At 44.1% G+C, this 16,431-nt stretch overlaps 1 protein-coding gene across 6 annotated transcripts in view; it reads right to left on the reverse strand.

Annotated features, from left to right (window-relative positions):
* Positions 1 to 5,257: 5,257 nt before the first annotated feature.
* The window catches only part of LOC139280082 (src substrate cortactin-like), an 85,083-nt gene continuing 73,909 nt past the window's right edge, over positions 5,258 to 16,431 (reverse strand). For 5 of the 6 annotated variants that reach the window (XM_070899576.1, XM_070899578.1, XM_070899580.1 and 2 more), the window contains 4 exons: positions 13,624 to 13,788; positions 7,522 to 7,684; positions 7,221 to 7,292; positions 5,258 to 6,030 (listed from right to left, as the gene is read on the reverse strand). In XM_070899576.1, the coding sequence (XP_070755677.1) occupies positions 5,894 to 6,030; positions 7,221 to 7,292; positions 7,522 to 7,684; positions 13,624 to 13,788 (537 nt within the window). In that variant the 3' untranslated portion in view covers positions 5,258 to 5,893. The remainder of the gene's footprint in view (positions 6,031 to 7,220; positions 7,293 to 7,521; positions 7,685 to 13,623; positions 13,789 to 16,431) is intronic. The other variant, XM_070899577.1, reaches the window with a different exon arrangement.

A 16,431-nucleotide genomic window follows, 5' to 3' on the forward strand; every position in this document is an offset into this window, starting at 1 on the left:
GCCAATCTGGGCGAAAAAATGCAATTTAGGGTAGATTGGGCGGTACCTAAAGAAAATGGGCAAAACATTTAAAAAGCTGTAAAAACTTACCAAGACTGTGGGTTGAGCCTAATATCAAAAAATAAAAATAATTTTTCAAAAAAATCTATTTAAAAATCCCCAAAACACTCCGAAGGCACTTCTAAATCAAATCACCCCAACAGACTTTGAAAATAATTAGTAAAAAAACAAACACTCACTTACCTTTTTCTTGCAGACCTACTCACCTACCGCCTAGCTCCACTGATCCTCGTGGGCGTTTTTAAAATACTTACCTATGGGTCACCACTGACCCAAATATTGTGCCAGGGCGATCTCAGGACGGTGCATGCCGGCAGTCTGCTCCCCAGCGGGACTTCAAAACCGCCGGTGTACCTCAGGGTAAGGAATTTTCCGCTCACCTGATTACCGGCCACAATCCGGGCAGTAAGCCATAGGAAATTTTAGCCCCTAGTCCCCATTAAAACCATTACTCTCTCACCCTGGCCGCTCCTCCGGTACGGCCCTCATCATCACTCTCTTAAGTCCAAGGTTCGCAGACTTGAAAAGATATGGTGAACAACTGGTTTAACCATTCACCGCCAGATCTGGATGGACCACATAAAGCATCATCGGGACCTGCTCTTGTTGACCAAAACTGCTCACTATTCCAGGATCATTCTGGAATGCAAAGATAAACCCCAGCTTCTATTCCCCACTGCTAACCGTCTTCTTAAACCCCTCTCCCCTGTCTCCTCTACCCCCACCTCCAACAAGTGCGAGGAGTTCAAGGGCTTCTTTGTGTCTAAGATTGAGGCCATCAGATCAGCTGCCTCTGCCTCTGCCTCTTCCCTTCCTTCCCCTAGCCCACCGGGCCATACTTCCTCCAAGGTTCCCCCTTGCCCGAGCCCTGAACTTGCATCTTTCTCCAGTTTCTCTCTGATCTCCCCTCATGACCTCTCCGTGCTCATCTTGTCCATGAGACCCACTTCCTGCTCCGACTCTATTCCCACCAAACTGCTGACCACCCAACTTCCTTTCCTGGCTCCAATGTTAGCTGAATTAAATATTGGAAAGACCGAAGCCTTTGTTCTTTGGTCCCCACCACAAACTCCGTTCCCTAGCCACCAACTCCACCCCTCTTCTCTGCCATCTGTCTGAGGCTGAACCAGACTGTTCGCAACCTTGGTGTCATACTTGACCTGAAATGGGTTTCAGTTTAAAAGCTTCGAATTGACAAATAAGGTCGCAATAACACTTGCATTTATACAAAGCCTTTAACAGTCAAATGTCCCAAAGTGCTTCACAGGAGCATAATTAGACAAAAAAATTGGACACCGAACAGAAGGAGACATTCTGACAGGTGACCAAAAGCTTAGTCAAAGTGGTAGGTTTTATCGAGCGTCTTAAAGGAACGAGTTGAAGAGGTTTAGGGAGGAAATTCCAGAGCTTAGGGCTCAAATATCATTGAAAATGGATCTCAAAAACTGTCCTAATACAAAGACAGAACTTTTGTTAGATGGAGAAGTAGATTGTCTACATTGGATCAGTCCAAGTGAGCAGAGATTTTTCTCCAGTTTTCAATCTAATCACTGCTCAATTCTCCAGGAAGACAGCAGAATTCTAATGTGGTTGCTTAGATTGCACTGATAACTGTGTTAAGGTTAGTGACACCACCCTCTGTGTGGTTAAACCTTCGAGGCTGTGCTCACACTAGCTGCTCAGACGCCACCAAAAGCAAAACAAACACAGAACCAGCGGGTTTATAACTAGTGTTGGGGAGCACTTTTTTCCAACCAAATGAGTCAACACCGGATGCTTTTCAATTGGGACATCTTCCTGCAAATTGTTTTAATGCGTGCATTGTCCAAACCCAATTCATTCTCCCTCCCGGTGCTGTTGTGCTTCCTGAAAAAAATAGCAGAATTTGGGGTCTCTGCTTTTGGAAGCATAGAACTTGGGACATTGTCAACAGTAGCATTAAACTGTTGCTGCTTTACAACAGTGAGTACACTTCAAAAGTACTTCGTTGGCTGAAAAGCACTTTGGGACATCCTGAGGTTGCAATTGGCTGTAATGTGGTTTGGGACATCTGAATTTATGAAAGACGCCATATATAAATGCAAGTTTTCTTTCTTTCTTTTCTGGGCACCTGGACAATCAAAGGATGACCACAAAACTCTTTGCCATATCTGAAGGCTTCATAGAAAATAGGTGCAGGAGCAGGCCATTCAGCCCTTCTAGCCTGCACCGCCATTCAATGAGTTCATGGCTGAACATGAAACTTCAGTACCCCCTTCCTGCTTTCTCGCCATAACCCTTGATCCCCCGAGTAGTAAGGACTTCATCTAACTCCCTTTTGAATATATTTAGTGAATTGGCCTCAACTACTTTCTGTGGTAGAGAATTCCACTGGTTCACCACTCTCTGGATGAAGAAGTTTCTCCTCATCTCGGTCCTAAATGGCTTACCCCTTATCCTCAGACTGTGACCCCTGGTTCTGGACTTCCCCAACATTGGGAACATTCTTCCTGCATCTAACCTGTCTAAACCTGTCAGAATTTTAAATGTTTCCATGAGGTCCCCTCTCATTCTTCTGAACTCCAGTGAATACAAGCCCAGTTGATCCAGTCTTTCTTGATAGGTCAGTCCCACCATCCCGGGAATCAGTGTGGTGAATCTTTGCTGCACTCCCTCAATAGCAAGAATGTCCTTCCTCAAGTTAGGAGACCAAAACTGTACACAATACTCCAGGTGTGGCCTCACCAAGGCCCTGTACAACTGTAGCAACACCTCCCTGCCCCTGTACTCAAATCCCCTCGCTATGAAGGCCAACATGCCATTTGCTTTCTTAACCGCCTGCTGTACCTGCATGCCAACCTTCAATGACTGATGTACCATGACACCCAGGTCTCGTTGCACCTTCCCTTTTCCTAATCTGTCACCATTCAGATAATAGTCTGTCTCTCTGTTTTTACCACCAAAGTGGATAACTTCACATTTATCCACATTATACTGCATCTGCCATGCATTTGCCCACTCACCTAACCTATCCAAGTCACTCTGCAGCCTAATAGCATCCTCCTCGCAGCTCACACTGCCACCCAACTTAGTGTCATCTGCAAATTTGGAGATACTGCACTTAATCCCCTCGTCTAAATCATTAATGTACAATGTAAACAGCTGGGGCCCCAGCACAGAACCTTGCGGCACCCCACTAGTCACTGCCTGCCATTCTGAAAAGTACCCGTTTACTCCTACTCTTTGCTTCCTGTCTGACAACCAGTTCTCAATGCACGTCAGCACACTACCCCCAATCCCATGTGCTTTAACTTTGCACATTAATCTCTTGTGTGGGACCTTGTCGAAAGCCTTCTGAAAGTCCAAATATACCACATCAACTGGTTCTCCTTTGTCCACTTTACTGGAAACATCCTCAAAAAATTCCAGAAGATTTGTCAAGCATGATTTCCCTTTCACAAATCCATGCTGACTTGGACCTATCATGTCACCATTTTCCAAATGCGCTGCTATGACATCCTTAATAATTGATTCCATCATTTTACCCACTACTGAGGTCAGGCTGACCGGTCTATAATTCCGTTTTCTCTCTCCCTCCTTTTTTAAAAAGTGGGGTTACATTGGCTACCCTCCACTCCATAGGAACTGATCCAGAGTCAATGAAATGTTGGAAAATGACTGTCAATGCATCCGCTATTTCCAAGGCCACCTCCTTAAGTACTCTGGGATGCAGTCCATCAGGCCCTGGGGATTTATCGGCCTTCAATCCCATCAATTTCCCCAACACAATTTCCCGACTAATAAAGATTTCCCTCAGTTCCCCCTCCTTACTATACCCTCTGACCCCTTTTATATCCGGAAGGTTGTTTGTGTCCTCCTTAGTGAATACCGAACCAAAGTACTTGTTCAATTGGTCTGCCATTTCTTTGTTCCCAGTTATGACTTCCCCTGATTCTGACTGCAGGGGACCTACATTTGTCTTTACTAACCTTTTTCTCATACATACCTATAGAAACTTTTGCAATCCGCCTTAATGGTCCCTGCAAGCTTCTTCTCGTACTCCATTTTCCCTGCCCTAATCAAACCCTTTGTCCTCCTCTGCTGAGTTCTAAATTTCTCCCAGTCCCCGGGTTCGCTGCTATTTCTGGCCAATTTGTATGCCACTTCCTTGGCTTTAATACTATCCCTGATTTCCCTAGATAGCCACGGTTGAGCCACCTTCTCTTTTTTATTTTTACGCCAGACAGGAATGTACAATTGTTGTAATTCTTCCATGCGGTCTCTAAATGTCTGCCATTGCCCATCCACAGTCAACCCCCTAAGTATCATTCGCCAATCTATCCTAGCCAATTCACGCCTCATACCTTCAAACCTCTGAAAGCAGTACAGCCAGGGTACAGGCCACTGGGAATTATCCATGTTTGGCATCGGCAGTAAGTAAGCAGTAGAGTCAACCAGAACTCATGTGGCACCCTCAATGGGAAGATACCACCATGTAATTCTGGGTTACCACCAACTTGTATGTTGACTGTATGAAACTCCAAACGAAGATCACATTTTCAACACAACACCTCAAGAATTATATACGGTGAGCGAAAAAGGTTTCCAAACACTTTGCTGTGTCAACAGAGAATAGTTCAGACAGCTCTACAACAGGAGAAAAGGACTGAATGGAGCTCAGAACACGACCTGATGGACTTCATGGTTTGAGGTCGGGGGGTGGCGAGGGGGCGAGAGATCAAAGTCGCAAAGTCAATTTATTGAAGCACGTCTCTGTGCAATTTATTAGGTGAACAGCTTAGATGCATTTAAGGGGAAGCTAGACAAGTCCCTGGAAGGAGAAAGGAATTGAAGGATATGCTTGTAGAGGGAGATGAGGGTGGGACGATGCACAGGTGGAGCATGGACACCGGCAGAGACAAGTTGGGCCGAATGGCCTGTTTCTGTGCTGTACATTTGATGTAATATATAACTCCAGCTGGGGAAAGATAGCAGATCCTAATTAAAGTCTGAATTATTGCACACAAATTATTCTTTCTGTGTGTTGGTTTTAAATAAGCACAAGAGCAAAGTGGTTTCATTAAATCAACCTCAAGTTTATAAAGCTAGAAAATATTTTGTTTTTGGACTGAACTGGCATCAAGTGAAACTTGAAGTCATTTATTCAAAATTAAGATCACTCACAAAATTAGCAAAAACGCCAGATCTGCAGCGAGTGTAGTGCAATAAAACCAGTTTAATTCTTGATAAACAAAGTACTGAAAAAGGCAACTTTTATTATAAAAACCCAACCCCATTTGTGATTCGGCAAATATAGTTCCAAGCAGAAAAATGGAGACTCCACCAAAGAAGGAAAAAAAAACCTAAAAAAAAATAAAAGAATTAATTGCTTTTACCATTAGTAAGTGGCCAAAATATCAGTATTTCAAACTAACCACATGGCTGAGACTATGGATTAGACCGGGCAATGATATACAACCATTCCCACTACGGCTAAAAGTTTAACTTGGTCAACAAGAAGCGATTGGTCTTAATGTGTAGTAAGCACCCGTAGAGACTTAATCAGCCTTTCCTCACGATTGCCACACTCGTTCAAACTGCTAGGGGTTGTCCTCGATTAGAAAGTGCATTTAACGTTTTATATGTAGGAAAGCGCACCAACACTCCTGGTTTTCAAAGGCATGTCAAATATCAACTTGAAGCTCCTTTTCCTGGTGCTGTTGAGGATTGGATATTAATTGCAACTCACAAGAGAAAAAGAAAACTTTAAATCCCGTTACTGAACACAATTCATGTGGTATTAAATTGGAATTGTGCAGGATGCCATTCTACTGAGACCAGCGGGCCGAGCGCTTCACTGCTTCAGCTCAACGTAGTTCGCTGGAAAGAGGCCATATCTGCCTCGGCATTCCCCTCTCCACCAGCCTTCGTCGATCATTTCAATGTTGGTAATGGTGTCGTCCGGGTCAAAGGAAATTTCATCGTCACCAGCTGAAAACATTATTCGCACGTTTTTCAAAGGAGGGCAATATTCTCTGAAGTTACATATAGTTTGCAGCACAGAAACAGACCGTAGAACCCAACTGGTTTGTACTTCACCCTCCCAACCTGACTTGATCTGAGCCCTTCAGCATGACTTTTTATTAGTTTCTCCCACGTGCGTTCAACCAACTTCCCCTTAAAGGCATCTATACTGTTCGGTTCAACCACTCCATCTGGTGGCTAGTTCCACATTCTAACCACTCTGCTTAATAAAGTTTCTCCTCAATTCCTTGTTGGATTTGTTAATGTCTATCTTCTATTTTTGACCCCTAAGCTTTGTCCTTTCCCCACAAATGGAATCATCTCTACATCTATCCTATAAAATCACTTCATAACTTTAAAGACCTTCTCTTTTCTAGAGAAAAGAGCTCCAGTTTCTTCAGTCTATCCCGATAGGTATAACCTCTCAAGTTCTGGTATAATTCTTGTAATTTTTTTTTGTACCTTCTCCAGTGTCTCTATATCTTTTCTATAATATGGAGACCAGAACTGTACCCAGTACTCTAAGTTAGCTTAAAAGAATAGTTTTGGTAACACAATTTGGACTGCATCAAGAAAAACTATTGAGATGGAGGTCAACCTTTACAACACAAGAACATAAGAATTTGGAGCAGGAGTAGGCCATTCGGCCCCTTGAGCCTGCTTCACCATTTAATATCATGGTTGATCTTCGACTTCAACACTTTCCTGCATTATCCCCATATCCCTTGATTCCCTCAATATTCAAATATTTATCGATCTCTGTCTTGAATATACTCAACGACCGAGCCTCCACAGCCCTCTGGGTAGAGAATTCCAAAGATTCACCACCCTCTGAGTGAAGAAGTTTCTCCTCATCTCAGTCCTAAATAGCCAACCCCTTATCCTGAGACTGTGAACCCTGATTCTAGAATCCCCAGCCATGGGAAACATCCTCCCTATATCTACACTGTCAAACCCTGTAAGAATTTTGTATGTTTCAATGAGATCACCACTCATTCTTCTAAACTCTCGAGAATATATGCCTAGTCTGCTCAATCTCTCCTCATAGGACAATCCCCCATCCTAGGAATCAGTCTGGCGAACCTTCATTGCACTCCCTCTGTGGCAAGTATATCCTTCCTTAGGCAAAACCAAATCAACAACAACCTTGCACTTACCAGCCTGGTAGTCATACAAAGCCACTGCTGTGATTCCATACTCATTTCCATACTCTGCATAAGTGGGCTCATCTGGAAAGAAGGTCATACACAAGGCACATGGCTGAATGGTTTCTGAACAAAAAAAGTTCAAACATTTTTAAAAAGCGCCACTTTTTAAATAGATTGTCTTACCAACCCTCACCTTTCTCTTAAAGCAGAAAACAATCCAATCGTAAATCATTTATTATTGAATACACTTAATACGCTGCTCTTTCTTCAGATACTCACTTGGAAGGCAACAGATAAAGCTGCACATTACCTCTTTGGTAGTCTTGACTTTCGTCGGGCATCTGATAAACGGCTTCTTGTTCATATGTTGTTTCCTGGTAGTGCGCCTCATCAGTGCTATACTTGGGCTCCGCCTCATAGATCCCCGAGTATTGGTTCTCCTGGTGATTCTCGACTTCATGCACTGGTGGCTCCTACAAAATTGGGAATTTTGAAGCTTGTTTCAACTTGTATTCAATATTCAATCCTTCCTATTGACTTCACTACACAATTGCTTATGATGGTTATAGACCATCTGAAACAAAAGCAAAATACACGCGGACGCTGGAAATCTGAAATAAAAACAGAAAATGCAGGTCAGGCAGTATCTGTGGAGAGACAAACAGAGTTAATGTTTCAAGTCGATGACCTTTTGTCCGAGCTGGAAAAAGTTCGAGATGCAACAGACTTTAAGCAAGTACAGAGGCAGGGAAAGGGGGAAGGGAGGGGAACAACAAAAGGGAAGGTCTGTGATAGGGTGGAAGGCAGGAGAGATTAAATGACAAAAGGGATGATAGTAGTGCCCCTACGTAGGGCTCGATCATCCCTTTTGTCTCTCTAATCTCTCCTGTGTTCCACCCTATCACAGACCTTCCCTTTTGTTCTCTTCCCCTCTCCTCCCTTGTCTCTGTACTTGCTTAAAATCTGTTACATCTCTAACTTTTTTCAGTTCTGACGACAGGTCATCGACCTGAAACGTTAACTCTGTTTCTCTCTTCCCAGATACTGCCTGGCCCGCTGAGTGTTTTCAACATTTTGTTTATATTACCATCTGATAGAGGATTGCAAACCCTCCCTGATTGCCCTGGAGTCTCTAGGAATGAAAGATTCATCTCCAGGGCACTGCTGTGAGCAACACCCGGGAGAAAAATCATTGGGGCATTAAAAAGCGTATTTTTCATTTTTGTTTTAGTTCTAAAAATATTGGCGGAGGATTAAAAAAAAAGGTGGTTTTGACTGGGCAGGAAGGTTAAAGGCGGGAAGTGCCATGAGGAAACCATCCAGGAATAAATCCAACCAGAGTTGGCAACCTAGTCTCTATTCTTTGCACATCTTCCACACTGTAGGAGTGTAGTCTCACTTGGTAAGTCTCAAGGGAAATCAGGGTCAGAGCAACCGCACAAGAACATCATGCTGCTGCAGATAGGCAGTGCCACGTGCAACTTCTCACTCGTACGTTGTTCTAAAGGCACCACAGCATCACTGCCCAGATTGTTCTTGTTTGGAGACTGGTTCCAGAGCAAGCCTTACTCTCTATCATTCCAATGGTCTTGTGAGCTTTCTGGACTACCTTTATCCTCCATTTAACCTGAGCCCACTTACTTGCAGATGGAAAGCCCGTCCGTTAAGGAGACAAATCTTGAATATACTCAACGACTGAGCATCCACAGCCCTCTGGGGTAGAGAATTCCGAAGATTCACAACCCGTCCCGAGTGAAGAAATCTCTCCTCATCTCAGTCCTAAATGGCCGACCTCTTATCCGGAGACGATGACCCCCTAGTTCTAGACTCTCCAGCCAGGGGAAACAGCCTCTCTAACCTGTCAAGACCACTTACTACTTCCTGCTATGGAAAAAACTTGAGTGTACTATCCTCCATGAGGGGTCCAGGGCTGAAGCGTGGTCAATCCTTACCGGTCGGATCATTGGCTTAGTAAGTCTCGCTAATGCGGTGGCGTTCTAAGGTGGGTATTGGGAACCAACCAAGCTGGTTGCTGCCATTGTTCTGACCTAGTGTTCTTAAGTGACCCTTTTGCTGGGATCCGTGAACCTTTCTGTAAAGGGAATGTTAGATCAGATTAATGTCGGCCAGTCTGAAGGCAGGAAGCAAACACCATGTTTTAGGCTGTGCGGCCTAATGGCCCTCAGAATATTCACCTGCATTTGAGTTATCGCTGGGACTTCTCATGCCTAAACTGTGAATTCAGTCTTTAGACAGTAACTCCTGTGAAAGAAACTAAATGCAACCATGTCAAAAGGTGACCTACCCAACAGGCCTGATCACTTGTAAATGCTCAACCATCTGGTTGCACTTTGGTTGCTACATTTGTCAGCTTAATGCATCCATCTGCTTAGAATCTTAAGGTCCTCCTGTGTTCTGGATTGCCCATCCCATGAGAGGGTCTGACGTACAGCGGAGTCTCCGTGGGATACTGCTTTATTTTAGTGTTTATCGTATAATGTTGGGCTAGACCTTTGTGACCATGGTTCAGGGGGATGCGGCTATCAGGAACTCTGCTAAATCCGGCTGATGTGGTTTTCGTGGCAACTAGAGGATAGTTTCCACTTGGGACCCCTAAATCTGGTGCGGTCAGGCCTTGGGTACGTCTTGTGTAAATCACCCCGTTATTTGCAGCTTTGATCTCAAGTTCAACTGTTGGCCATCTTCGTTGTCATTGGCAGGATAGCTAAGATGAATATGTGGCTTGAGGAGTGGTGCAGGAGGGAGGGATTCAAATTCCTGGGACATTGGAACAGGTTCTGGGGAAGATGGGACCAGTACAAACCGGACGGTCTGCACCTGGGCAGGACCGGTACCAATGTCCTAGGGGGAGTGTTTGCTAGTGCTGCTGGGGAGGGGTTAAACTAATATGGCAGGAGGATGGGAACCTATGCAGGGAAACGGGAACCTATGCAGGGAAACAGAGGGAAGTAAAATGGGGGCAGAAGCAAAAGATAGAAAGAAGAAAAGTAAAAGTGGAGGGCAGAGAAACCCAAGGCAAAAATCAAAAAGGGCCACATTACAGCAAAATTCTAAAGGGACAAAGTGTGTTTAAAAAGACATGCCTGAAGGCTCTGTGCCTCAATGCAAGGAGTATTCATAATAAGATGGATGAATTAACTGCGCAGGCAGTTATTAACGAATATGATATGATTGGGTTTATGGAGACATGGCTCCAGGGTGACCAAGGCTGGGAACTCAACATCCAGGGGTATTCAACATTCAGGAAGGATAGACAGAAAGGAAAAGGAGATGGGGTAGCATTGCTAGTTAAAGAGGAAATTAATGCAATAGTAAGGAAGGACATTAGCTTGGATGATATGGAATCTGTATGGGTAGAGCTGCGGAATACCAAAGGGCAGAAAATGCTAGTGGGAGTTGTGTACAGACCAACAAACATTAATAGGTGAGGTTGGGGACAGCATCAAACAGGAAATTAGGGATGCATGCAATAAAGGTACAGCAGTTATCATGGGTGACTTTAATCTACATATAGATTGGGCTAACCAAACTGGTAGCAATACGGTGCAGGAGGATTTCCTGAAGTGTATTAGGGACGGTTTTCTAGACCAATATATCAAGGAACCAACTCGAGGGCTGGCTATCCTAGTCTGGGTGATGTGCAATGAGAAAGGACTAATTAGCAATCGTGTTGTGCGAGGCCCTTTGGGGAAGAGTAACCATAATATGGTAGAATTCTTTATTAAGATGGAGAGTGACACAGGGTAATTCAGAGACTAGGGTACTGAACTTAAGGAAAGGTAACTTCGATGGTATGAGACATGAATTGGCTAGAATAGACTGCCGAATGATACTTAAAGACTTGAAGGTGGATAGGCAATGGCAAACATTTAAAGATCACATGCATGAACTTCAACAATTGTACATCCCTGTCTGGAGTAAAAATAAAATGGGGAAGGTGGCTCAACCGTGGCTAACAAGGAAAATTAAGGATAGTGTTAAATCCAAGGAAGAGGCATATAAATTGGCCAAAAAAAAGCAGCAAACCCGAGGACTGGGAGAAATTTAGAATTCAGCAGAGGACGACAAAGGGTTTAATTAGGAGGGGGAAAATAGAGTTGGAGAGGAAGATTGCTGGGAACATAAAAACTGACGGCAAAAGCTTCTATAGATATGTGAAGAGAAAAAGATTAGTGAAGACAAACGTAAGTCCCTTGCAGTCCAGAACCAGGTGAGTTAATAATGGGGAACAAAGAAATGGCAGACCAGTTGAACAAATACTTTGGTTCTGTCTTCACGAAGGAAGACACAAATAACCTTCCGAATGTACTAGTGGACCGAGGAGCTAGCGAGAAGGAGGAACTGAAGGAAATCTTTCTTAGTCAGGAAATTGTGTTAGGGAAATTGATGGGATTGAAGGCCGATAAATCCCCAAGGCCTGATAGTCTGCACCCCAGAGTACTTAGGAAGTGGCCCTAGAAATAGTGGATGCATTGGTGATCATTTTCCAACAGTCTATCGACTCTGGATCAGTTCCTATGGACTGGAGGGTATCTAATGTAACACAACTTTTTTAAAAAGGAGAGAGAGAGAAAACGGGTAATAATAGACCGGTTAGCCTGACATCAGTAGTGGGGAAAATGTTGGAATCAATCATTAAAGATGAAATAGCAGCACATTTGGAAAGCAGTGACAGGATCAATCCAAGTCAGCATGGATTTATAAAAGGGAAATCATGCTTGACAAATCTTCGAGAATTTTTTGAGGATGTAACTAGTAGAGTGGACAAGGGAGAACCAGTGGATGTGGTGTATTTGGACTTTCAAAAGGTATTGACAAGGTCCCACACAAGAGATTAGTGTGCAAAGTTAAAGCACATTGTATTGGGGGTAATGTGGATAGAGAACTGCTTGGCAGACAGGAAGCAGAGAGTAGGGATAAACGGGTCCTTCTCAGAATGGCAGGCAGTGACTAGTGGGGTGCCGCAGGGCTCAGTGCTGGAATCCCAGCTATTTACAATATACATCAATGATTTAGATGATGAAGTAATTGAGTGTAATATCTCCAAGTTTTCAGATGACACTTAGCTGGGTGGCGGTGTGAGCTTTGAGGAGGACGCTAAGAGGCTGCAGGGTGACTTGGACAGGTTAGGTGAGTGGGCGAATGCATGGCAGATGCAGCATAATGTGGATAAATGTGAGTTTATCCACTTTGGGGGCAAAAACAGGAAGGCAGAATATTATCTGAATGGCGGCAGATTAGGAAAAGAGGAGGTGCAATGAGACCTGGGTGCCATGGTGCATCAGTCATTGAAAGTTGGCATGCAGGTACAGCAGGCGGTGAAGGCGGCAAATGGCATGTTGGCCTTCCTAGTTAGGAGATTTGAGTATAGGAGGAGGGAGGTCTTAATGCAGTTGTACAGGGCCTTGGTGAGGCCTCACCTGGAATATTGTGTTCAGTTTTGGTCTCCTAATCTGAGGAAGGTTGTTCTTGCTATTGAGGGAGTGCAGCAAAGGTTCACCAGACTAATTCCCGGGATAGCTGGACTGACATATGAGGAGAGACTGGATCGACTGGGCCTGTATTCACTGGAGTTTAGAAGAGTTCGAGGGGATCTCATAGAAACATATAAAATTCTGATGGGACTGGAGAGTTTAGATGCAGGAAAAATGTTCCCAATGTTGGGGAAGTCCAGAACCAGTCTAAGGATAAGGGGTAAGCCATTTAGGACCGAGATGAGGAGAAACTTCTTCACTCAGAGTTGTTAACCTCTGGAATTCTCTACCACAGAAAGTTGTTGATGCCAGTTCGTTAGATATATTGAAGACGGAGTTAGATATGGCCCTTACGGTTAAAGGGATCAAGGGATATGGAGAGAAAGCAGGAAAGGAATCCTGAGATGAATGATCAGCCATGATCTTATTGAATGGTGGTGCAGGCTCAAAGGGCCGAATGGCCTACTGCTGCACCTATTTTCTATGTTTCTATAATTCCAGCCCCCCCCGCCCTCCCCCACAATTCCTCAGGAGAGTTCCGCTCTCAGTCACGAGGAGAAGTTCTGAAACACACCCGCAAACCTCCAATAGGCGTGAGTTCCTATTCTGCTTCACGATGAGCCAGAGTGCGGCTCTTACTGATCCTGCCAAGTTCCCCGACATACAAATGCATTTAACTCAGTTTCTACAGATCTTCTCCCCCAGAGAGGCCATGACTGTTTGAAAGGGAGAAACCCCCCATAAAAATTCTGCAGGACTATACCCGTGCCAGTAACGTTGGGTGAGATATGTCCCCTTCCTCGCCCAGTGTACAGAATTTGGAGCTGATTGGTCACAACGATTATTCTTAAATTAGTTTAAAATTGTAAATGTTACTGACAATCTTGAATATTGGTTGAATATTAAACACAACTTACCTCATAAACTGGACTAGGAGATCTTTGCTCCTTAACAGGCGCTGGTGCTGGAGCAGGATCTGGAGCAGGTGTTCGTGTTGGAGTAGGTTCTGGATCAGGTGCTTGAGTTGGAGCAGGAGCTGGCGTGGATACCGTGGCTTGTTTCTTTGCCGATTCTTGCTCCTGCTTCCCCAATAAACAGGATATTTCGTAATGACATACTGATCAATCTTACATAATGGTTTCAGAAACTCTCCAGAGAATGAATGAACTTATCTGGCGTACTAACAGAATTAATTCAAATAAAAATACAGAAATCAAGTCAAATATGTCCACCATTGTCTCCCCACAATGGCCCAGAAATCCCGGTCGGCTGCTTCCCGTGGGCGATCGGGTAAAAAAGTTTTAAAAGATGCGCACTTACCTGAAGCTGCTGCGCCCACGCGAGTTCCCAGTCCTGAGGCCTGCACTGACTGCACGCCGGAGCGCGTGCACATCAGGACGTGCACAGGCCTGCAGCTGCAGTCACATGGCTCTGGGAAGCCAATCAAGGTAAAGTCTATTCTCATTCATAATAATGGGAACTCCGTAAGTTGGAAATCGCATTATTATGAGAAACCCCACCCGCCCAACACACGAAAACTAATAGAAAAAATACACCACATATTTTTATTAATTTAAATGAGTTATTTATGTATTATAAAAAAAATATTTTTCTGATTTTTAAAATGTTTTAATTATGGTTATAAATAAACTTACCATAGTGGGGAGGGTTTTTAAAACAATAAAATGTGTTTTTAAAATTTTATTTGATAATGTTTGTGTATTTTAAAACTCTTACACCTGTAAGTGTAAGTTATGCGCCTGCTTTTATCAGGTGCAAGAGTTTTCACGACATCCGCTGGGCAAGATATGGGTAAATACCGCAATCCTGCTCACGCAAATGTCCTGGATGTGGAGATACAGAAGATCTGGAGCTTGACGGATCGGAAAAGCCCGTTTTCAGCGCATGCGCATTGTGCGCTGAAAACTGGCTTTTGCGATGCCTTCCCGGGTCCGTACACACTCCGTATGGACCCGGGGAGGCTGGGATTTCTGGATTATCTTCTTTTTTGGAGAAGGCAATAGTTCAAATGAGTAATTCTCTGTTTGTTTTAAGCTTTTCATCCCAGAATCCTCCTTCTGATATTAATGGAATGTACAGCTGGTGTTTAGCAGCAATCTCGACCTCAATAATCAAGAGGGGATTGGATAACCTTCATCCCACAAACTTTACCTTTCACAACATTCCAAGAACAATATGCCAGCATGGCTTAGTTTGGTAACACTCCTCCCAGAGTCAGACAGTTGAGGGCTCGAGCTTCAATATAGGTGGAGCACATAACCTTTGCCTGACACTTCAGTGTAGCGCTCCAGTACTGTGGGATTACTGCACGGTCAGAGGTGCTGTCTTTTGGGTAAGACGCTAACCCGAGACTTCATCACCCTGCTTGGGGCCTAAGCAATCACATAGCACTGTTCGAAGATGACCAGAGAGCTCGACCGGTGTCCTGGCAAACATAGGCCTCTCAGCCAACATCATCAAAATCAGATTCACTGGCTACTCAGTCATTTGCTGTTTGTGAGGCCTCGCCGTGCACACATTTGTCTCCATAACACCTTCAAAAGCAATAATCCATTGGTCATAAAGTGCCCTGCTGATATGAAAGCAGCAATGTGCCAATATTCCACCTCTGGCAATAAGTGAAGGACTAGGTGAAAGAAAGAAAGAAATTGCATTTATATAGTGCCTTACATGAACTCTGGATGTCCCAAAGCGCTTTACGGCCAGTTAAGGACTTTTGAAGTGGACAAGCTAGGATCCATAACCTCAAAGATTTTTTGGAACGTGTCATTTCAAGTCTCAAAGCGGCTACTTCTGTAATCAGGTGTTCAGCTTTCCGACATCTCACATCACAATACCTCCCCCGACAAAAGCTGGGCTTTTAAAAAAATTAGTGTGAAGAAGTGTTTCCTACCTTCTCTCCTGATTGGCATGGCTTTTGATTTTAAGGTTATGCCCACTTGTATGAGACTCCCGACCAGCGGAAAAAGTTTCTCTCTATCTACCCTATTGATTCCTTTTTAGGACTATTGGCCAGGAGACCAGCACTCCCTGCTCTTGTTTAAATAGTGCCACACAATCTTTTACATCCACCTGAACAGGCAGATGTCTCAAACAAAAGTTGGGAAGAACAAAAAAAAGAATAAAAGTAGATGCTGTTCTATGTTCTATATAAGCAGTGACAATCCCAGGCAGACACAGACTTGCATTTATATAGCGCCTTTCACGACCACCGTACATCCCAAAGCACTTTACAGCTAATGGAGTACTTTTGAAGTGTAGTCGCTGTTGTAATGTAGGAAATGCACAGCAAGGTCCCACAAACAGCAATGTGATAATGATCAGATAATCCGTTTCAGTGATGCTGATTGAGGGTTAAATATTGGCCAGGTCACTGGGGATAACTCCCCTGCTCTACTTCAAAATCTTTTACATCCATCCGAGAGAGAAGACGGGGCCTCGGTTTAAAATCTCATCTGAAAGATGGCACCTCCAATAGTGCAGCGCTCCCTCAGCACTGCACTGGGAGTATCAGCCTAGTTTTTTTGTGCTCAAATCTCTGGAGTGGGACTTGAACCCACAACCTTCTATCTCAGAGGTGAGAGTGCTACCCACTGAGCCATAGCTGGATCAGCACATAAATGGGGCTGTATCATACTGGCCAACACAACAGGCCTGTGTTAACTCACCACATCCCTACATCTGGCAGGAAATTCTCACTGAGC

Source organism: Pristiophorus japonicus, chromosome 14 (assembly GCF_044704955.1).
Source record: "Pristiophorus japonicus isolate sPriJap1 chromosome 14, sPriJap1.hap1, whole genome shotgun sequence".
Taxonomy (NCBI): domain Eukaryota; kingdom Metazoa; phylum Chordata; class Chondrichthyes; family Pristiophoridae; genus Pristiophorus; species Pristiophorus japonicus.